The sequence below is a fragment of the Corvus moneduloides genome, chromosome 9 (assembly GCF_009650955.1).
Source record: "Corvus moneduloides isolate bCorMon1 chromosome 9, bCorMon1.pri, whole genome shotgun sequence".
NCBI classification, from domain to species: Eukaryota; Metazoa; Chordata; class Aves; order Passeriformes; family Corvidae; genus Corvus; species Corvus moneduloides.
The window spans coordinates 26,888,202-26,911,062 of NC_045484.1; the positions used below are offsets into that span (position 1 = coordinate 26,888,202).

General features: G+C 37.0%; 1 protein-coding gene across 4 annotated transcripts in view; it reads right to left on the reverse strand.

Annotated features, from left to right (window-relative positions):
• TUT4 (terminal uridylyl transferase 4) overlaps nt 1-22,861 on the reverse strand; it is a 44,820-nt gene that overhangs the window by 11,688 nt on the left and 10,271 nt on the right. For all 4 annotated transcript variants that reach the window (XM_032117317.1, XM_032117318.1, XM_032117319.1 and 1 more), the window contains exons 3-22: nt 22,274-22,437; nt 18,690-18,806; nt 16,406-16,583; nt 14,161-14,249; nt 13,161-13,212; nt 12,513-12,582; nt 11,461-11,587; nt 10,900-11,019; nt 10,294-10,515; nt 9,967-10,141; nt 7,868-8,610; nt 7,252-7,402; nt 6,594-6,680; nt 5,096-5,199; nt 4,680-4,737; nt 4,482-4,585; nt 3,995-4,084; nt 1,987-2,100; nt 800-877; nt 244-421 (exon numbers count right to left, since the gene is read on the reverse strand). In XM_032117317.1, coding sequence (XP_031973208.1) covers nt 244-421; nt 800-877; nt 1,987-2,100; nt 3,995-4,084; nt 4,482-4,585; nt 4,680-4,737; nt 5,096-5,199; nt 6,594-6,680; nt 7,252-7,402; nt 7,868-8,610; nt 9,967-10,141; nt 10,294-10,515; nt 10,900-11,019; nt 11,461-11,587; nt 12,513-12,582; nt 13,161-13,212; nt 14,161-14,249; nt 16,406-16,583; nt 18,690-18,806; nt 22,274-22,437 — 3,021 coding nt within the window. The remainder of the gene's footprint in view (nt 1-243; nt 422-799; nt 878-1,986; nt 2,101-3,994; nt 4,085-4,481; nt 4,586-4,679; nt 4,738-5,095; nt 5,200-6,593; nt 6,681-7,251; nt 7,403-7,867; nt 8,611-9,966; nt 10,142-10,293; nt 10,516-10,899; nt 11,020-11,460; nt 11,588-12,512; nt 12,583-13,160; nt 13,213-14,160; nt 14,250-16,405; nt 16,584-18,689; nt 18,807-22,273; nt 22,438-22,861) is intronic.

The following is a 22,861-nucleotide window of genomic DNA, read 5'->3' on the forward strand; positions in this document are numbered from 1 at the left end:
TAAAACTGTGACTAACCATAATACAGCAAGAAGAACAATTCACTGACATTTAGTAAAAGCTATGAGTCTCATCAATTTTGTGAGCTTGTGAGGACTTGTAAACAATGGTTTTTTTAAAACACTGGTTTTTTAAAAACACTGACTGTAGTTTCCTCACATAAAGATCCTGTGCAAAGAGAACAGCCTCTCAAGCAACAGTTTCCTACTCCTCATGAATGGAAACCCAATTCAGCAGAGGAGTACCTTCGATGGCAATACATTTGGATGTCCACTGCTTCTCAAACGTGGTTAACAGCTTCTTCTGCCGGATGCTGATCACATATTCCTTGAAGTCAAATTCCTCAGTGTAGAATCGCAGCAGCCCCAGCCAGAGCTCTCCAAGAGATTCAGTGTTCTTTCCAAGAGAAGGCAGACGCTTCTTCTGCATGCAATTGAAGACAATTTATTCAGCTAGAGTTACTGCAGCACTCCTGAAATACCTCTCTAACTATGTTTGTCTATTATGAACCGTTTCTTCTGGTTAAAGTAAGGTTAAATCTTTACAGTTAAGACTAAACCTGGACTGTTTTTAAGAATAAAAAGTATTTTTCCTGATTTATGCTATTTAGAAATTACTTAAAATAAACCAAGCAAAAGCAGAAACTCAAAACAGGACTCATTTGGGAAGTGGCAACACTACAGATATGGAAGTTTAATTAATTAATAAAATCAATCTTTTATATATTACACTGTTAATGTATTACTTTTCCTGAAAAGCAAGGTTTAAGTTTTAGTGACACTTCTGGAATTAGAAGATTACCAATTCTTCCATGTCATCAAAGAAAAATGCATTCCATCCATCCACCATTCTTTGTGGAATCTGTTTGCCATCAAATATCTGCCAGAATAGAGAGTGACAGTTACCGCTCTAATTCAAAGTCACTGTAAAATACTTGCAGTTCTTTTGGTAAAAAAATAATATAAAAATATAAATACTTTGATTTTAACAATTACTTCTTATACAGACAGAATTTCCCATTGGTAAAAAGTCTGAAAGTCTTTCTGCATTGTTGCTGTACCTCTCAAATTATTTGGATATTTAATTTTTACTTGTTCTTTGCAACTAAGAAAACATGACTGAATTACCTTGTCAAGATTCCAACATCTCTCTTGCCCACAGATTCTCTAAGGAGACTTTATACGATTTCTATTACATTTTGACTTTAGCACAGCCAAGGGGAAATTCCGTTGTTACTTAAATGCACTCTCAAGGTAGCAGTTAAATAAAATTCCCCAACTGCTACTAAAGTATCAGCAAGAAAGTCTATGAGTCTCAACTGCAATGTTTAAGCCAACTTTCCTCTTGCACACAGAAACCAAAAGAGGCAGAAAGGGACAATTTTCAGACGTGCCTGGGAGTTCCAGAATGTATCCAGGAAGAGGCAGATAGCTGAACAATTATATTCTCCCTATCCATACAATGGGGGTACAGAACATTATTTTCTTAAAAAAGCTTCCTGGCATATGTAAAATATTATCTTTAAAGTTGTACCAAAGCATCAATTATCTTTTTTTCCCGTCATCAAATAATAAAATAAACTTTTTCTCTTACAGATAAAGTGTTGAGCAATAAATGCTTCTGACAATAACTGGCTGAAGAGCTGGACTCACATTTCAAGAGCATCTGGTGCAGTCTCATAATTACAATTCCCTTCTCTCCATACCACCTGCCAATTTTTTTCTATCCTGTTCAGCATATAAATATCATCATAAGTCCAAAATCTTAAAGTAAATGTAACAGCAGAACTTAGGCCCAACAGACTCCCAGTTTTGATCTAATTTTCTTGGTAAGTTTTACCTACTAAAACCAAGAGGGAGTTAAGAACCTGCTGATTAGAAGGGCCCCATATTTTATTCATCCCCCTGATCCTAAAATCCCAGACTTCTCATATTTGGCTTGAAGAAAAAGTGCATCTATTTTCATAGCCTCATTTTCTGAACACCTACCTCCTGAAGAACTGGAATAACTGGTGGATTTCTCTGCTGTAGAAAGTACAAAACCATAAGAATATAGGCATACGAAGACAGACTACCACGGGATGCATCACCAATATCGCAGCGCTGAAAAAATACATTTTAAACAAAATGCTGAATTTACATTTCACTGTTCAAGACTAACAGCTATGTCAGAGAGCAAACAGAAACCCCATAAGTAACAGCAAATACATTCACCTCATAATTAAAAATTGTTTTATGAAGCCTGAAAAATAAATGCACCCAAGAGTCAACTGCCATCTGGCAAATCCACAGCATAATTTGTCTAACATAAAAACAGAAAAGCTTTTCATAGCCAAAATACTTTAAAAAAAATTTATAATGTGCCAAACTGAAAAAAAAACCCCAAATCAAAACCCCCAAAACATAAATCCCAGGTCTCAATACTATAAAATTTAATTTTCCTTAACTCATGCTTCAAGAGCTGTTTCTATGATTCCTTATTATTTTGGTTCCCCCTCCCCTTTTTAAAAAATAATTCATTGACAGGAAGTATTTCCATGTTGTACTGGCAATGCAGCCATACGTGGCATTTTGCTAGCAAACATACACATACCTAATTAAACCACGGTGCAGCCTGCACAACACTGTGCAAAACAAACATCCCTGAGCAAGTCAGGGAGTTGGAACTAGATGGGACTAAGGTCCCTTCCAACCCAAGCCTTTCTATGACTCTGATCAGTGAATTACCTTACTATGCTTGAGTATCTCATTACAGTATAACCTCTCCACAGCACCTGCTTCTAAGCTATCCTGTGCTTTGAGCCTGTGTCATATCAAGCAATGCATTTTTAACCTCCTAGGGCTGGAAAAAACGGATTCACAAATTACTTTCACATTAGCAGCAGCAGTGACAGCTGTTCCTGGGTTTTCTGCCAACGCAAACAGAGGAGGAGGCATTTTGCTTAAAAACAGAGTACTTGCACAGCTACAAAGTCACTTCCATACACATACATTCAGGAGTGTATATCCCACAACTTGGAAATTTCATCTTTGCAGTAACATTTTTAGAACACACACAGTAGTATGCAATGCTACCAAAAGAATGTAAGATTCATTATTATCAACACAAGGCATTTTTAATCTGGACAGAGAAGAGACGTGGCAGTATTGCGCACTACTGTGACCACATCAAGAAAAAAATCATTGCTAGTCTCAGTGACAGTATAATGAATATGTCCATTCCATTCTGGCACAAAGTTATTTTATTCATCGTGATGTATTTTATTACATGAACATCTGGTAGCATGAGGCACTCTCTACAAGCCATTTTTTATTTGCCCCAGTTCCACTAAGCTTTCTTTGGATGTGCTGTATTTAATACTGCAGCTCGAATAAAAAGCAACACCATGTTTCAAATTACCAAAGGCTATATAGTATAACACTTTGATAGAATATCGTAACAAAAGATGCAGGAGATTTGACATTTTCAAACTCTTAAAGTCAAGTGTATGTCCTAGGCACAGCAAGCAGAGACTCAGACATTCATTCATCATCTCATACCTACCTACTCCTGACTTTTATACTAAGTAAAACAAGGCAAGTGTGCCAGAAGAAAGCAACAGTAATCTCTGGGCTGGTACCAGATATGGAAACTTGGGAAGCCCATGCACATCCACACGCCCCTACACGTTACAGTTACCATTTTTTCCTATTTTGCTTGGGGCTTGGGTGGGGCTTTTTGTTTGTCATAATTGCAGCTGGTTTGAAATTGAAGAAAAAAGGAAAGTTTTCCTTTCATCAGCTTCCTCTTACACAGAAATCTTTCAACAGATAGCAGAAGGTACCAGGATCTGATTTTGACACACTATCAGATGGAGCACAGTAAGCTTAAGAAAGTGCACTTCATATCAACAGCAGTCTAGTGTCTCCTCTCCAGTTGGTATTGGCAAAAGGCAAACTCAGTGGCTGCAGCAGGAAACAGTGTATTGTACAAATAAGTGCCTTCTTTTTATATTACCTTTGCAAAAACTTTCATTGTGTAGCCCAGATATTGCACCCTAGGATCAATAGCTGCGTAGGTAGCCAGCATCCTTGTGTTATGCTGTGCCTGGAAGAAGGGGAAAAAAATTAAACTGGTGACAGGGTGAGCCAATTATGTAAGAAATTGTGCAATTTCACAGTGTCAGGTGAAAGCTGGAATGAGCTGTACTATTCATGATGACAAACAGGCCATGGTGGATGTGGCACTAGTGGCTTTTCAGAAGCATCCCCAAAACAAGACTTTTTGTACTATAACCTGCCCTGCCATCAGGTCATACACAGCTACCTGGGTTGGGCTGAGGGTGTGGGCCACTGAATTTAAATGATGTAGAAGAAATACACAAACACACAAAAGCATTTTCATTCTGATTTCGAAACTATTCCGTCAAATGGTTATTTGGGTAAGGGAGAAAGAATTAAAAAGCTTTCTTTGAACACAAGAGCAGACACAAACAGATGCTTACCAGTGTATTGTACAAACTGATATCTCCTTCCAAGCCACTCCGCCTGTGTTCAAACTTTACTATAGGCACTTTGGCTGTTGTTATAGGCAAGATGTTTCTCAAACCTGGGGAAGCAACACTTTAGTACATAAAACATTTCCATTAACAACATTTATAGTAAATCTAACTGCAAAACAAATAATACTTTAAAGCACCTACCTGGATGCTTCTTAAGAACTTTTGCCAAACCTTCTATTATTTCTTTGCAGTTTAATTTCTAGGAAAAACAAATATCACAGCTTCAGATGTTAAAACGCAGATCCTATTCCAACAAGCACATCTACTATCACATGTATTTCATAGATGAAAAGTCTATGTACAAAAAGGAGCAAGCATTAAACCAGCACATGAATTTACATGAACTCATATGCTCTGTGTGGACATCTACATTACACTGTGTATCTGTAAGGCACCAAAAGTAAAATATCTTCCTTCAGTTGTGCAGAATGCAACAAGCCAATGTGCAACTAGCAAATCCGACCTTTCCTGTGTACAGAAATCTTAACTGAATTTAAAAAATCTTAAAGAATCCTTGAGTTTACAATAGCAGATTTTATCAATTTCAGAACTCTTACCTCTGCATTTTCATGACCTTCCAATGTCATGCAGATATCTAGATCACTGTCCCGAAATCCAAATCCATTCTTTGAGGAGCCAAATAAGCAAAGCCTGGCTTTGTCTGATCAAAAGAATAGACAAGGAAAAGGTAAACTCTTTTACAGTTGAATGGTAAGTGCTTAGTATGAAATATTGCTTAACTGTCATGTGCAGGTGCCCATAAAAATGAGCTTAAAGAGAGAGCTTACAGTGTCACTTCAAAGACTTCAGCTTTGACAAAGGAGGAAGCACAATACTTTAGAAATTATTTATAGAAAGTAAGGCAGGATAAAGTCTTATTTTATGTAATTTTTTTTGTAACTGAGGTATGTTACAGTTACTATAATCATTACATGGCATCTCCAAATGTGGTGCAGTATTTTGTGGTATGCAACTGCACTTTCCTGCTTTACATAAATCAAAACAATGTGCAGTCACCAGTACAGCTTTACCCCACAGATAAGACAGAGCTACTCCTAGGGTAACCAAAGTAATACTTCTGGTTGCATTCAGAGTTCACCTAGGTTGCATATTTTTCCTGTGACCAGGTAAATTTGGTCAATGAGTTTTTGTAATCATAACATACTCTGCAAGAAGACACAAGCAAGTAAGCTTACAATACTTTATGAAACATTCTTTCCCAATTGCCGTGTTTACATTTTTGTTTGAAACACAATATTACTAAGTATTTTCATTCTTGGAAAGCAAAATTATGTAGTTAAAACAAATTCCTTCCCAACTGCAAAGAATACATTTATCAGTTCAACTGAAACCAATGCTAGGAAAATAGACCTAACACTTATTCACAGCTTTTTTCCTAAACTTTAATAGAATCAGAAACCTTAAGTTTTTCAAGGCTTTGTAACAGGTCTCAATTCTCAACTGCTGCCAGTAAGTGGAGGCACAGCCAGGGGATGGATTGGAATTCCTAATTCTTTGATGACAGGTCAGCTACAGCAGAATGGCCTTCCATGGACTGGAATTCAGGAGACCTGGGTTTGGCACCTGGCTTTAGCACTGTTTTACACCACCTACGAAAAATCACTAGGCACCTCTCTCTGTGCCTTGACTTGCATCACTGTAGTAAGACACTTCTGCTTGTTTTATATAAGGGATGTGAAGATAAACTCATAAGATTTCTATGATACTCAAGCACTGGTGACTAGGCAACAAAAGTCCTTGGCCCACGACCAAAGCTAACACTAAACCCAACCAAACTTTCTTTCTGGCCCGACTGGAGCAGTCCTGTGTTTGCATTGCTACTCTGGCAGCTCTTCCTCCACTCTAGGGATGTTTCCACGGAACAGCATGAAGAGATTGTCCAATGTCAAAGTCTGCAAGACAGCTTTACGTAGGGAGGGAAGAGATGCCACTGCTTCAAGCAAGGAGAATAAAATGAGACAAGCCACATTTTTATGCTCTCGACAACATGACTGAAGAAAGCATTCTGAAGGATCACTACCTACTGTTACATACCATTATATTCTTTTCGAATAAATCTCTCCAAACTTGCCAGTATTTGTTCTCTGTTTTGTTGCTCAGATAAAGGAGGGGATAATTCATCTAAGTAAAAACAAATTTAAACACAGTTAGATGTGACCTTCAGCACCTCAAAAATCTTTTTCAGCTAATTAAAAGATTAGATGAGGTTTTTTTTGTTATGTTTGCTTTGCTAAAATCTGTGGTTTTCTTTTTATATCATTAAAATCTTCAGGATTTTATTTCAAGACATCCAATTTTTCAACCACAGAGAGGCTTGGTGGGCACCTGGCATCCAGCCAAGGTTAGCCCACCACAGCACCCCCAAAAGATGCCACAGAATTTGGCAAATACAAAAACTAGTTTTGCCCAGAGCCTGGTTCCTGGGGAACACCAGTAGCTTTTTATAAACAGTGATAAATACATAATATCAGTTTCTGAAATCTGTTATAAGGTATCACAACCATGAATTATCTGAAAATTAAAATATTTTAATGGCATAATAATATGCCATTTGTAGCGTAGGGCAGCTGGAAGAGCTTCTTCCTACTGAATTGGAAATAATTGTAAATAAGTAATTTAACCCTAGAGTATTTAATATTTCCAGGTTACAGATCACAGTATACAGTGGGGTACAAGCACTTTTTGAACTTACCAAAACATCTTTTACACACTATATCGAGTATTTCCCGAAATCTGTCTGTCATCGGTGGTAGTGGTTTTAGATCAATTTTCTTGAAATCCTCTGGGCAATCATTTTTGGAATGTCCATCCCGTTTGCAGATGCTGCATACTATAGTTGGTGGCTTTTTTGGGGAAACCAAAGTGCATAAATGCAATTTTCCTTTTAAGACAGTTCAGCAGATTTCCAAGCAACCAAGAACATTTAACATATGAACAACAACAGAGCCTCTACAAAGAGCAGAAAACCTCTCAACAAGCTGCATTTAGTTCTCACGGTGCCTAAAAGCACCTGGAAATTCTACAAGAAAGTAAGAGAGAAGGGGGAGTAATAACCAAAAAAACAACACCCAGGATTTTTTTGTGAGTGTAAATCAAAAAGCTTTGCATAAGATGGGGGAACAGACCATCTAATCCAAACGTGGATGGTGATGTTTCCAGCCCTGAATAACAGGGACTCTACAAAGGCCAGAGCTACCACCCGTAACACAGACTGAAACAATCACCGGGAGAATCCCGCCATCCATCCGCCCTTAGGTTTAGTGACTCAGAAGTAATTGGCCCAGTGATACACGACCAGCACTGCTTACCTTTCCTGAAGTAAAAATAAACTTATCAAATACATAATGCATTTCTTCTGTTGAGAGTCTGCCTTCCTCTTTGAGATCATGGGTTTCCAGCACTGCTTTGCAGCTGGGCGAGGTAGCTGGGGTGCCAGTGCACTTGGTCTGCGGAGATGACTCCGTTACCAAACTCTGCCTACTTTCAGCATCAGAAAACTCATTACTGGAATTTGTGTCATCAGGTTGATGTGCACTGCAGTTACAGTGGTGGCTGAGCTCATCCTCAGGTAGACACACTGAAATTTCTAAATCATCCCTCTCTTTAGGTGATTTTTCATTTAATTCACAGCATTCATTAGAAATAAGGGGTAAAGCTTCTTCTTTGTCTTCATCATAGCTAGAGTCCAATGTTGAAAGTAGCAAAGAGTCCATGTCGTGGGAAGTACATCTTTTGGCTACATCTTCTACCACTTTATTACATTCAACTTCATTCTCTGGTATGTTACATCCGCTTCCTGTATCTTGTTTATCTACAACATTTTCCCCTTGTGGAAGGCAACAGTTTGCTACAGGCTCCTCAGATCTTGTGGATTTCTTATTATTAATTTTCCCTTTTTCTTTTTTCTTGGTATCTGGCTTGGATTTAATCCCATCTTTACTTTGTGGACATGCAAAATATTTATATGCTGTCCTAAATCGCTCCAGGATGTACTCAAATACCATCTGGCTATTTAGACTTCGTGCAACATTCCTCTTTAGTGCAAAAGGATCTAGGAAGAAAAAGAACAATTTAATTAGTAATCTTTAACTTCTGCATTTCACAAAGCAGATGAAATCCCTAAGTAACTATATGGCAGTTAAAAAGAGATTCTTATATTATAATCCAGAATTGTATTTGGATATACTTAGAGAATGTAAGACCCACAAGTTTTTTCAGAATTTTTCCATACAAAACATACCCCCATACAGCCATGAATGGCTGACTATCATAAACCATTCTAAATTCTGTTACTTAAAAAGAAAACCATGGGTATATTGCACCATTATATTATGGTCAATTTCTAAACTAGAAATTAAAATAAACATACAAAGGCAAAATAAATAGAGGCCTGCCAGAACCTTTTTTCCTCCACTGAAGAAGGATTTTAATTTCCCTTCAGAAATTCATTTGTCTAAGAGTAACATTAAGGATGTAAGGATTGTATGAACCAATCTCACCAGGATCCATTCTTAGTCCTTCCTAACGATTTCTAGATCAAACATGTTTTCCAAGCAAAAAGAGCTCCTGCATAGTTGCTATAAGTTTGCCTGGAAGACAGTACCAAACTGAGATTCTGTTACTTCATAATATCAGCTACAAAACTTAACATTGAAAAAAAAAAAAAAGGCAAAAATGAAAAGTAAAAAAAACATAAAGCAAACAACACAAATAGCCCAACAATAGCAGATGTCAGAACCAGAATGCAATCTGGTTTTTTGAAATTATTTCTCGTTTCTTCCTCAATGATTTGTCCTGCCATCTTACAACCCACATGTTGAATAAACACCTCCCTACTTTTTCTGAACTCTAGCTAAAAGTGATTGAAGAAAAGAATTGGGAGAGGAAATTAAAGTCACAGGAGTGATCTCAAGACCCACTACTCAACCTGTGCCTCAAGTATTCATTGCTTGTTTTTCTGTTTTACTTTTCCTTCTCACTCTTCTTGTACCTTATTGACTCATCCTTCAATGTACCTCTGTACCTCATTCTCTGTCTGTATGATTCTCTTTGTCCTCTCCATCGCCTCAAGTGTTACAGATAAGCCACTTCAGCAACATCTCTAGAAAGTGTTCAAAAGTCATTATTCATGCTTTTATAAAATATCACCTTACATGGTTTCTTAGCCTTCCTCAAAAACCCAGTTTCTCTATTCTTAAGGCCAATTCAGAATGCCATACATTGCTCTGTAACTCAGTGACTTTCCCTGCTTTTTAGACAGAGAAAACTTGTCTTTAAAGAGATTAAATAGCTGACAAAATATATATTTAAAAAACTTATTGTCCAGATTCTTGTAACAGATTTGTAAGTTAAGCAAATAAAGATGCTAATGCAGGATGACTACAGAACTGGGAAGGGATCAGCCTACCTTCAATGGCTATTCGCCTCTTCGGCCAGTTTTTATTCTCTCTGGTTAAGAGCTCTTGTACCCGTATGCTGATGACATATTCCTCCAAAGCAAATTCCAGTGTGTAAAACTTCAAAAGTTCCAACCACAGTTGCCCCAGTGAAACTTGGTGAGGGGTTTTGAATGCCAAGAGAGACTGAAAAACACGGACAAGAATGCTCAACTGCAATAAGAAATGAATATTCCTCCATTTTTTGTCCTGGTTCCATCCAGCATCAATGTTTAAAAATAAAAAAATTGGGGTGAGAGATAGTGAATGGTTCTCAATGAAACAAAGCCATGACTTACAATCCCATGTTTCTCTTTTGCATTGCTTTGGTTGTCCACTTCTGAGCTTGTTGCCTTCTTGCCACCACCTTTTTGTTGCTCAACTTTAGCTTTGCTTTCTGCTCCAATGGAGTTTTTTGCTGCACCATTTGTGGGTGGTTTGTACTCCCACCGTACAAATTCTTCATCTTCCACCCCCTTCAGCTGGTGGTCATCTGGCCTCTTCGAATCAAAGCCTTCAATCTAACAACAATTAAAGTGGCTCTGAAACAAGACTGTATGTAATACACACAACCACAAATTTTCGGCAAATGTGACACTTACTACTGTGGTATTCATACTCCTCAAGATTAACAGATGTCAGAGACAGACACTCAGAGAAATAAAGAAGAAAATAATTGCCTTTTCTCCAAAACACAGATGAAACAACTATACAGCCTACTACAAGCACCTTTTAAAAAAGTCTTCAGAATCACCAAGCATCATCTGTGTGAGGATTAACTACTAATGCATTTTATTTATCATTTTCTTTGGCAATCGAATTTTGCATTTTTATGAGGTGGCAGAACACAGAAATAATGCCAACAATTTTGAACAATAAGGTTACTGTATTACCAAAGCACTTACCCAATTGCCCAAATAGGACGGTAAAATACGTGGTTTTCTTTGTTGAAGAAAAAATATCACCATTAAGGCAAAGGAATATGAGGGAATCCCACCTTCAGCCTGACAGTCAATGTGACAGAGCTGTAAGAGAAGAAATAATCACTTTTCTGATGTAACACCAGAATTTTAGTTTACAATCTATTATAAAAGGACAAGTACTAAAGAAATGTGAGAAACATTACTAGAGTGGAACAGAAAATGCTGTATCTCAGAAACTGCAGTGATCATGCCACGCCACATACAGACAAAATACAAACTGTAGCAATTCATACAGTGCCTTAAGGAATACTATCTTACCATATATTATTCTTTTCAGTTTCACCACATTTTGTGATTGTGGAACATATTTATGCTTCTGTCTAGAATTTCAGTCAACTCCAAAATGTGGAGTGGCATCTCATGTATGGAGGTGGGGTGAAGTAGTGGCATGAAATCTTTTCTACAAACATATTCATGATTTATCATACACCACATTATACACAGTGCTTAAAACGAAGTATTGGGGATAATTAAATAACTTACTCTAGCCCAGTAGCGGAAAGCCAACACCAAGGGAATCAGGACGGGCTCCAGTTTACCAAGTGCAGCCAGCAGGTCAGTCGTAAGGCAAGCCACATCATTCCTAGCACTTACTTTACATGTCAAACCACTGCAATCACAAAGGCAGAACAGATAAAGAATTATCACTTTGTGATACAGATGATGCTGGGGGCAGGAGCAAGGTGGGGCATCACACCCACCATAATAAAAACATCCATCAGTGTCTCCCTACGTAAGAACCTGCATTTTTTAAACAAAAGCTACAGAATATCATTACATCTTCTTTACTATTATATCATTAGTTGCATTTAGAACTTACAGCAGTTCATTATAGCCAAAAATACAAAACAGAGTTAAGAATTTGCTCTAAGTTCTGCCATTAATTTTGTTATCTTACACAATTCAATTGCCAAGTATATCATCTACATTCCAAACACTTAAACAAATAAGTAAGTTAATTAATACTCCAGACCTGCTGCATATTAAGAGTCAGTAAACCCACAGAACAGCTTGTCAAAAAACTTTCCTTTAGCTTCTCAGAATAATTTTTTCTATTCTGTTACAAACACAGGAAAAGACAAGCCCATTCTTGCGTTTACTTCCCCAGAGTTTCAGTCCATACCTCTGGCCAGTCAAGCAATCATGTTCCATTTTGGAGGTTGCTACTTCTTAGAATTTACTGAATCTGTCAGATGATGTGTCCTTTCTGGCAATGTGTACCTTATAAAATGTTTTTAAACCCTTGGCTTAAACTGCTGGCAAAAAAATTAAATAACTGAAAACTACTCCACTTTTCCCCCAGTTAACTAAAAGAACTTTTTCAGACTCCAACAACCAGTGAGTTCTGTATAGCACATACACACACAAAAAAAAATCAGCTTTCTTTCTAGATTATATTTCTGTGTAAGAGCAGTTTCCTTTTAATACAAATGTTAGCTGAGTGTTACAGTAATACTTCTTGTCAGGAGTGTAGGCAGGCAGCTGCAATGGACAAGCATAGTAGCTCATTAAAAATCTTTTTCAGTCACACATACCTTTTCACATCTTTGCAAAAGACAACAGGAACTTTGGCATGGAAATCTGACTCCACATCTGAGTAGACAGCTAAGCAACGAGGAAAAAAAAAACCACATTCTGTTTCAAAGTTTTTTACAGTTTTCCCAATTCTGTCTTTAAAATTATTGTATTTATACCATGATTTTTCAGAACAACTCAAATTAAGTGCTGCATAGTCAACCAGTATCAATATTTTCTGGTTAATTTTGATGCTCACCACCAGTATTAGACAGCCAGGCTGAGCTCCTGACAGAACATCGAGGTAACAAGTTTTAGGAGTCTTGGAATAGCTCTCACTCATGTCCATATGCAAGTAGAAAGCAGCTTTTGAGTCTACTGCTTAGAATTCCCCCTACAGAAAGGTTAAACATTTTTGCCAGAAGTTGGGGCAGTAGTGTCAGACGCCAGAGCAATCTGGACTAATGAGGCTGCCATTCTATTGCTGCAGTTTCTCATCCCTCATTCACACAAGCACTGGTGTTCATAAAAATCACATTCATAAAAACAGCTTAGATATCTTGGTTGAAAACTAATCCATTTTTCCAAGTTTACAGAAAAATTGAGCATAAAAACAACTAAGCAGCAGATAGAATGTTAAATAGAAATAAGATGCAACTAAAACTCACCACTGTTCTTCAAGATCTCAAGCACCTGGATCAGAACATCTGGTTGACTCATCTACAATGACAGAATTAGAGCACGTTACATTATTGAGACTAATATTTTAGTTTACATTTCATTTAAAACTACTTGGGCTGCACAACTAGTAACTCTGTGTCCTTCAAAAAAGTGAAATCACATGTCAGTATTAATGAAAAAGTTAACTGTACCTGTCTACACCAAGAAAACAGGTATCAGTGAACCTAACAGGCAGCTTTCTTTTAGCCTACAGCTTTTTTAGCCAACATTTCTGTTCTAGTTCCACATTAACAGACTCCATAAGGGTAAATAAAAAGACTTGCCATATATTCAACTATTTAATGCCAACGTATACTACTAGAAATGGAGGGCAATAAAGAATGTAATGTCAGGACTTTCCCAAGGGTTTTAAAGGTTATCACTTTAAAACATGTGCAAGTGCAACAGCTGTCTATCAAGAATGTGCTACTAATATCACACACTAAACATGAACCAACTTCATTATCTAAAGGTAAATTATAATGCTCTGCAAGAATTTCATACCATAAACTATAAATTGGGATATGATATCACCTTGAAAGTGACTAAACCATAAAAGGAAAAAATGTCACTTTCAGCCCCAACTTTAAAAGGAGGGGAGTCAACACCTTCAAGCGTTTCAAGTCTGAATCATGAACACATGGAAGCACACTTACCCAGAGCCAATTATTTTCATATTGCTTCAGTGCTTACTCAAAAACAATTTAGAAAAATCTAGCATAAAATTGTCCAAACGAAACAAAAAAAATTACCCAAGAATTAAAGTTATTTAAAGAGCAATGAAAACTTCCTCCGTAGCACAGCTGACATCAAATCAAAGATTAGATACTCTGTGCTATTCTAACACCACGTGCCCCAAGGGAAGATGAAGTCAATGGAATAGAAATAAATGTGGATGGCCTTGATTTAAAAAACAGTCTTAGTTAATACAAGATAATATCTACACACCTTTGGGGGGAATTTGATATCAATGTTAACATCGCTGGTCTTAAAAGCAAATCTAGTTAAACAGGAGCCATACATCCTCAGGGAACAGTCTGGAGAAAGAGAAACATAATTATTTAACAGCTAGTAAATAAATTTTTCTTTAGTGGATGACACATACCTCGCTTTAGATACTGCATCTCACAAGTGGCACTCTCAGATTAATGAACATTGAACCCCTTTCTCATTCCTGTGAAGGGTAGGCATTTCCATAGCATAGCATCAAAGGAAAACAAATAATTCAAATACTGTAACCACCAAATGCCTGACATTTTCCAAGCCGTTTTGAAGATTTTTGCAGTGCAGCTTTAGTTCTGTTTGTTTTTAATATAAAATTAAACATGAAGTAACAATAACTGTCACCATCTCAGTTTAGGATTTTATATAACAGCTTTTGTTAACTACAGCTTGATTTTACTGCAGCACTTAGCCAATTATAAAATTCTTTGTTGCCTCACAGACTTTTGTATGAGGCACCAATCTGTTGATTTCATCAGCAAGTTCCAACACACAGTTCATTACAAAACACGCACATAAAACATAACTTCAATACAATCCAAGGCATGGAGTTCAGTGTTCGTTCAGCATTTTAGTTAATACAGTTATCTGCAAAGGTGCAGAACTGATCTAAACTAACTAGGAAGCACCTACTCAGCAATAATGAGAAATGCCATTCCATTCCGTAATTTATCCCAATTCATGATATAATTTTTGCAGATGAAAACCTTCCTGTAATAGATATTAGGGTCTCCCACATATAAATCAGCTGAAAAATGAGAGTGTTCTCAATCCTTCCCAAAACCACCACCCTGCTCAAGCAGGGTCACCTAATGCGGATTGCTCAGACTGCGTCCAGCTGGGTTTTCACAATCAACAAAGATGGAGAGTCCACAATCTCCCCAGGCAACCTGTGCCAGTGTTCAACCAGCCTCACAGCAAAGAGGGTTTTTCTTGTGTATCTTCCTTTATGTGTGTTCTGACCAAACTCATTCCATCAGAAATCAACAAAATTACTCTCAAAAGAGAAAATAGGTCTTACACATACATTGCTTCAAGCCTATTTTCACTGCTTAGAAACCATCCTTCTCAGAATGAAAGTCTGTATGGCTAATAATTTGCAATTTCTTCCAATGGCTTCTCATAGTAGTAAGAATTTTTGCATAGTTCTAATGTGAGCTCAAGAGAAAATCATACCAGAAGATCAGATGTTTTCTACACAGTGCATTAATTAAATTTTTCCTAATTTACAACTCAGGAAAACACATTCACTAAAACATAGCTGCCTTTGAAAAGGAGAATAACAAACTGTCATTTACTATTACAGATTCCCCTTCCACTACTCCTACACCTCCACAGCAGCTCATCAGTCCAAACAAGTAAGCCAGACAAGTAACAATAATTTCCCTGAGTATTTACGTAAAAATGTTATGTGAAAAAGCTTTGTCTTATGCTTCCCACTATCAGTGGAAAACTCACTAGAGTGCCAGAACAGAAGTTTGCACTAGGAACCACTTATTATAGAGCAAACAGATTAGCAAACCTCCACCCTACAAACCCCTGTTCTTTTCAGCACCTAATGCTTAAGCATATATTTCATAGAGCACCTAAAACTAAAGCTGATCATCATGCAGATAACAAAATCTTTCTTACTGCTGTATTTTTATAGTGCAAAGGGAAAAAAAAGGTATTTCTTAATCAAAAGGACAGACAGAACAATACCCATTTCAAGATAGATTAAATTAAAAATTTGAAATCTTTTTTTGGCAATGAGATTAGTATTTTCTTCTGTTCGGATGTACTGAACACCAAACCACTGTTAGCACAAAGCCAACATCACTGCAGCTCCAAAAATCTGATTTCAAACTCCCAGTGTACTAACTATAGGAGATGAGGGGAAATCAGTGCAAAGAAGCAAATGCCAAATATTATCCTTCTTGTTATATTATCCCACCACTTTAAAGAGGATCAATAAACACATCAGAAAGAAGGACAAATAACCACAATCATGTTTTCCTCTTTTTGTACATTTGTTAATTCTTTTAAAATCAACTGCCAGCCTGTATTAAAAAGTCTGTATATATTAATATTTTATAATATTAAGATAATTTAACCCCAAATGCACTCATTCATCATTAATGAAGGTATCAAAAATAGATGTAAAAATAATGAAAAATTTTCACCTAAAGCAAATGGAGAATACTATGAATACCTGGTAAGGGCTGTTGAATAATTTTCTCCATCTCGTTTACAATTTCTTGCCGAATTCTGAAGTCCTCATCTGAGATGCCTTGTTCATTTGCTGCCTCAATGAGTGTGAAACTCAGAGCAGCCAACTGTGCAGATGAGGGTGGTGGGAGCGCTCGCAGCTCATTTTCTTCTTGCTTTTCCTGAATAATTGGTGGATGATATAAGTAAAAACCAGTATTTTAAGAGAAAAAGCTTGTCTCTTACTGCTGTATGACATTGGAACACATTGTTTGCTGTTTGTGTTATTCTATTTACATGGTGTCCTGACCAAACACTTCCAAAGGCAGGAACTCTGCCTGGCTTAACTGGCAAACACAGTAGTGTGGCTCTCAGGAATAACAGCAGATGCTCAGTGTTTAAAACAGAGAATGCTGTTTCACAGCTGGAAACTGGGGAGGAAATCTTCTGTATTCCATTCCTGAACCACAGTTTCTGACAGTTCTGAAGCAGAATTCATCCAAGAAAATAAAAAGCTGTAATTGTTCCTACATAATGAAAGTAACTGAGCTGGAAAAGTCACATGGATTTTTTTCAGAATGGATTGTACTTGAAGGAAAGATATCAGAGGCAGAAAAAGTATTCCTAGCTCCAAGGGAATTTTATAAGTTGAGTCCCATTACTGCTTAAACAGCTGGTGCCAGAAAGTACTGGATTTAGTGCACCCAATCCAACAGCAAGAACATGTCAGATGCATCAAGTCATTTGGGACTCAAGTCATTTGGGACTAAGTACAACAACCCCTTGTTTCATGAATTCATCAACTACATGAAAGATATGACTGAAATAAATAATAACCATAAAATATTTACGCACTAAGAAAACACAGTACAGAATGAAAATGTTTGTCTAGTTAGTTCTAGGCTGCGTCTCTCAACTCTTCTGTTCTTATCTGAACAAATTTAGTGTAAGAAAGAATAGGAGCATTTTTAAAGGGCTATGGGATTTTTTTATGTCACTGCTTTAAGATTTTTCATGAGTCTGGAAGCCAAAGATGCTGCTAAGATTACTTGATTGTCATGTATCTCTTAGAGCTGTAAATAGGAGCATCTCACGAAGTAACATTTAGACAGTTACGTAGGTATCACCATATTGTTGCACACAATATAAAGCTATCTGGGGTAAGTGTTAAAAAGTGAAACTGCTCCCTGTCCTCCAGAATTCCATTCAGTGCTAAAAAAATCTCATTGCTCAATTCTCATCTTCATGCCCAGATGAAAAGCATGGTAAGAAAGTGTTTATAGATCAATCACAGGGCTGGCTCAGTTTTTTAAGCATGATGCAATTTAGGAAACAGTAAGAGAACCAGAATCCTTTACAAATATCACTGACCATAATGTAAAAACGTTACTTTCTGAGATTTAATGGATTTACAGCATTTAGAGTCTTCCAGGTGATGACTTGCACATATTTTAGAATTAGAGCATTAATGAAAAACAGAAGTATGGCAAGAAATACATGAAAACATGAGAAAGTAATTTGACTGAATTTTGGGGAATGGTTATAGAAGGAGTAATTTTAACCATCTAAATCACAAAATCCAACATACTGGAGAATCTGTAGCTCTTCATCAGCATTTACAAAAATGGGCTGGCAAGAAAATCTGTGCACCTTTTATAGGATTTCTTGCATGTAACAGTTCTTTAAAGCAAACCATAGCAGCGTGGTATCTGGTAAGGGAACTGGTTTTCTCTTTGTAAGCCTTAGAACTGTATCTCATATTAAACCCATTAATAAACCCAGGGTGATGATGAGTGAACTGAATCCTTCCCTCCTATAACTCTTCTAAACTTCACATGGCAGATAAATTTAAAAAAACCAAAAAAACCCCAAAAAACCAATATCCCCAACCCCACCTCCAGTCCCTGGAGGTCTTGCTACCAACAACATTATTTTCAGAAAATAGAAAAACTAAATATATTTATATACATTTCTCACCTAAGTTACCTTGCATTCTGTTACTAAAAGTATGATGAACTGCTCACTACTCAGAGACACTAGTTCAGAAGCAATGACCAAAAATGTCATTTCCTCTCTGCCTGGACAAAAAAATCATCAAGCCCTTCCTCTCAAACAGAAAATAGAAATTTGTGGATCTCTGCTCAGCAAACAAACTTTCACCTAAATGAACATGACCAAAGAAAACAAACCACGTAACAAAAAAAAAAAAATTGTTTTAATAAAGAAAAAAACCTAAAAAACAGAGAAGGAAAAGAAAGAAAAAAATAGCCATAATTTTGTTAACTTACCATTATATTTTTCTTATGACGTTTTTCCTTAATGTGTTTGTGAGCTCCCTGGATATTTTCAATGTGGACTAAGCAGAGCTTGCATAGATACTGACAGTTGGTGTATTCTGGGGAGCGCTGAGGAAAAATGGCCATAGATTAAAACAAATGTTCCCACCAGTGGTGCCTGAAAAGCTCAATTCTTTGATTAATAAACTGTATTTAACTATTACATAACACTTTTAATGTCAAGGTGCTTTGTAACCATTAAGCAATCTTCAAAAAACAAGCAGAAATGGATTTCTACCTGTATGACTAGAGGGGAGAGCGAAGGAAGGAAGTGAGATGACTTGAATATTACATTTCTCAGTAAATTTAGTGAGGTAAGATTATGGCTGAAGAGTTTATGCTTCTTAAGGCTGACCTAAAGGCGAGTAAGCCATTCCCTTGTCAGGGAAGCTTTTAATAACTGGATAAATCTCAGCCCACCTTTCTCTGATGAGGAAATGACACCAACTCAGCCACGTCCAGCTCTGCTGTTGTGTCACACAGGGTGTCTGGCCTCACCCCAGCGTGCTGAGCAAGGGCTGCAGCTCTGCCCTGTTGAAAAGGGTGTGGCTGGGCAGCCTGGGAAAACAGGGCACTTCCTAATCACTGTGCTCTGGCCAAGGTGGGATCCTCTGACAAGGGCTGATGCTATCCCACTTTGATGAATACTCTGGGATGCTCAGAATTGGACAAATATGCAGAGCAAGCACCTTTTTGTACAGACAGGCTGGGAGAGACGGAGTAAACAAATGGAGAGTGGCCACCTGGGAGATCCCACGTCTGCAAGAAGCAGCCAAGCCTCCAGAGATGATGGGGAAGAAGGGAAATCATTTTTCCCAGGGTTCCAGAGAGAATACCATGGAGTTTATTCAGTCAGGAAATCATTAAGATCTACTGGACCAAAAGACAGAAAGGACCAACTCTGCAAAGAGCAGGGGTTGTTCCCAAATACTCCACTTTATCTGTCTCATCCTGCAACTGTATTTTCTTGTTCCAACAGATCACAGCTACAGAGATTGGGAACGTTGTGATAAGCTCACTGCAGAGATAAAAGGGTTCCAAAAAACCACTTTAGCTTTTCTCCAGACTTGTTAGCACTTTTCCAGTAACTTTTCAGTTATAACTGGGAGAGAAAAAAACCTACTTTAACATTTTCATCCTAATTCTAATACATCTATATTTACTAAAACCAAAAAGTACACTGAAAACCCCAGATGTTTAAACAGTGACACAACAATGAATGATCACCATTTTAAGACGTTAAGGTAGACCACAGATCAGTTAAACAAATTTGACTTACCATATGGAGACCTAAACCACTGTTAAAATTTGGGCAAGTTATTCCACTTACTGAGTTTGATCTTTTGCTTTTGGAAAAAACCGAGTCTAATACTCTCCTACTCCAGAGTAAATGTCAATTTAAAATACTGTTTTAATTACCAAATTCATTACACTTTAATTACTAATTCTCTTTATCCCTATTTTCTCTAAGACAGGTACCTAGTAAGATGAAATAAAACATCCATTTGGAAAACGACTTACAGACAGTTACACCTGGCTACCTGGGATGAGTCAAGTATTTGATGTCTGATGACTGAAGTAGATAAAAAATATTTTACCACTCTTTTATAAAAAAATTAGTATCAGCAATAGAAATATTTTGGAAAAAATTTTGTATTTCTTTACAATATTGATCTGCAGTATTATGTCAATAGATGTTGCCAGGAAGGCTGAATCATGTAATAAGTTTTATTTTGCCTTTATTGTGAAGACTTTTTAAATCATCTAATTATGTTTAACTCCAACGAAAAGGGCAAAAGCTCAAAATAGGAAGACAAAAAGTTACAGACTACTACTTGGGTAAGTCAGATGCATCCAAATAAGCCAGGTCTCGTGAAATTTGTCCTTGGATATTAAAAGAGCTGATCTATAAAAGAGCCAGTTGTATTTTAAAGAGCTCACAGAGAATGGGAAGGTTCCAGATCATTAGGAGAGAGAAACTTAAGAACATCTTTAAAGGGCTAAATAAGGCGAGCCAAGGTTTTAGAGACCAGTCAGAACTAGCATTCAGAAAAATACTGTAATAAATTATTAATAAGCACATAGGGAAAAAACAGGTCCTAAGTGACAACCTGATCTGCTACAAACAAATTGCACTAACCCAGTCTTAGGGTTGCTGTTTTAAAGATAAGTCATAGCTCTTGAAGAAGCAGCAGCAGACGCTGTATTTGAATTTTACGAAGTTTTTGCCACTTGTCATAGTATCAGTCTCAAAAGGAGACCATGAACACCATCTAAATAAAGAAAAATAAGGTGGGAGCAAAACTGCTGAGAGAACTGTCCTCAGAGCACTCATACCTAAAAGCATGTGCCAAGTATTCTTCAGCAGGGGTCCTTGTGGGGTCAGAAATATCCACACTTTTGTTGAAGAGTTAGGAAATGCAACAGAAGGTGCGCTGACTATAAATGTAAAATATATTAACTTGGAAGAGGATACAGAAGATGTAAAATGACAAAAATTCAGTGATCATAAACAGAGAAATGGACTAAATAAGCTCCAATCAAATAATACCACAGCAAAGTATCATTCCTCCTTAGGTATTACCAACTGCAAAACATATAGGGCTGAGAACACCTGATGGAGCAATTCTTAAGGAAAGGCTATAGGGATCATTGCTGGACCAACTATACACCAACATCCTACTGCTGCTATAAAAGCAGAGATCCTAAACAAAAATGCCATATTTCAGATAGATGAAGTCAGCTTTCCTCTTCATATGTAAGACTTCAGCTGAAACTGCATCTCCAATTTTGAACACCAGTTACATGATGGGTGTCTAGAGAAAAGCAACAAGAACAAACCAGGAACTAAAATCCCCCAAGAACAATTAACAAAGAGAGCCTAAAGACAGTTTGACTGCAGGAATGGGAATGATTTTCCCATATGCAGAATGGTGTGAAAAAGAACTAATAAACTTTTGGTTATTTTCCTAGGACAGCATATGAGGGATTAAAATGCTAAAAGAGACACTTGCATTAGACAGTAACAAAAACTTCTGGGCTACCTACACTGACATCAACATTTGTTTCACTAGAGATAATATTAAGAACAATTTAGGTGAACATTTTTAAGCAGTTATCTTCAATATAGGGACTGGGACTGGTGAGAGGTAATATACTAAAGAAAGCTCAATATTCTTTTCAATCCTGCATTCTGAGTTTCCAGGGAACCAGACTTAAATCTTAAAAGATAAAATCTTCTTTAAGTCCTGGAACTGTAACCCTTCAGATCTAGAAAATTAAAAAATACTGCTCTGCAAAGGCTACATGTGCCACAAAAGGAACACTAAGTTTCTAATCCGTATCATCTGCCACTATGAACAACTAGTCAACTAACTACTGGAGACAATATCTTAGATCAGAAAGTGACTCATTATTAAGAAGAAAGAAACAGAAGCAGCAGGGTGTAGTAGAAACACCACCCAACCAGAAATATGGTGATGGTAATGAAAGAGGACACACATTTTCTTTTTTATCTGATAAATAACCCAACCTACTTTTTCAAGTCGGGAGATATAATCTCTTTCCAGACGTTCTTCAGCTTGTTTCAATCCTAGTTGCTGTTCAACTGTCAGATTAGATTCATCAATAACACCAGTGTTTTCTAAATAATCTGCTTCCAATGTATGTTCTTTTGTCGATTCAGAATTCTTTATTTTACCTAAAGCAAGAAACAGTTACTTCCTTCAGAGTAATTCAAGGAGAGGAAAAGTGAGAATTAGAGTACAGAGCAGTTAAGAGCCAGACACAAATTAGAACTACATTCCAGTTTTTTGTCCAAGACTGGCCAAGATCACCTTAAACATTAAAATCGTTCCTGTAATTAACCAGTATTTTAAGAAGACTTCAGAGACTAGTCTGCTACTCAGAGTGCTATCAAAAAGACAAAAAAAAGAGAATATTAATTTTGTGTTTCAGTCAAATTAACAGTCTCTTAAACTCTTCAAGACAAGAAAGGATTTTGTCATGCAGAACAAAGTAAACAAGATCCTGATGCCCTACTGTAACAGAAACAATAAATATTAGGCATAAAATTATTGTACACAACATATTTTGTTAAGGAACTAAATCAGAGAACTGCCTCA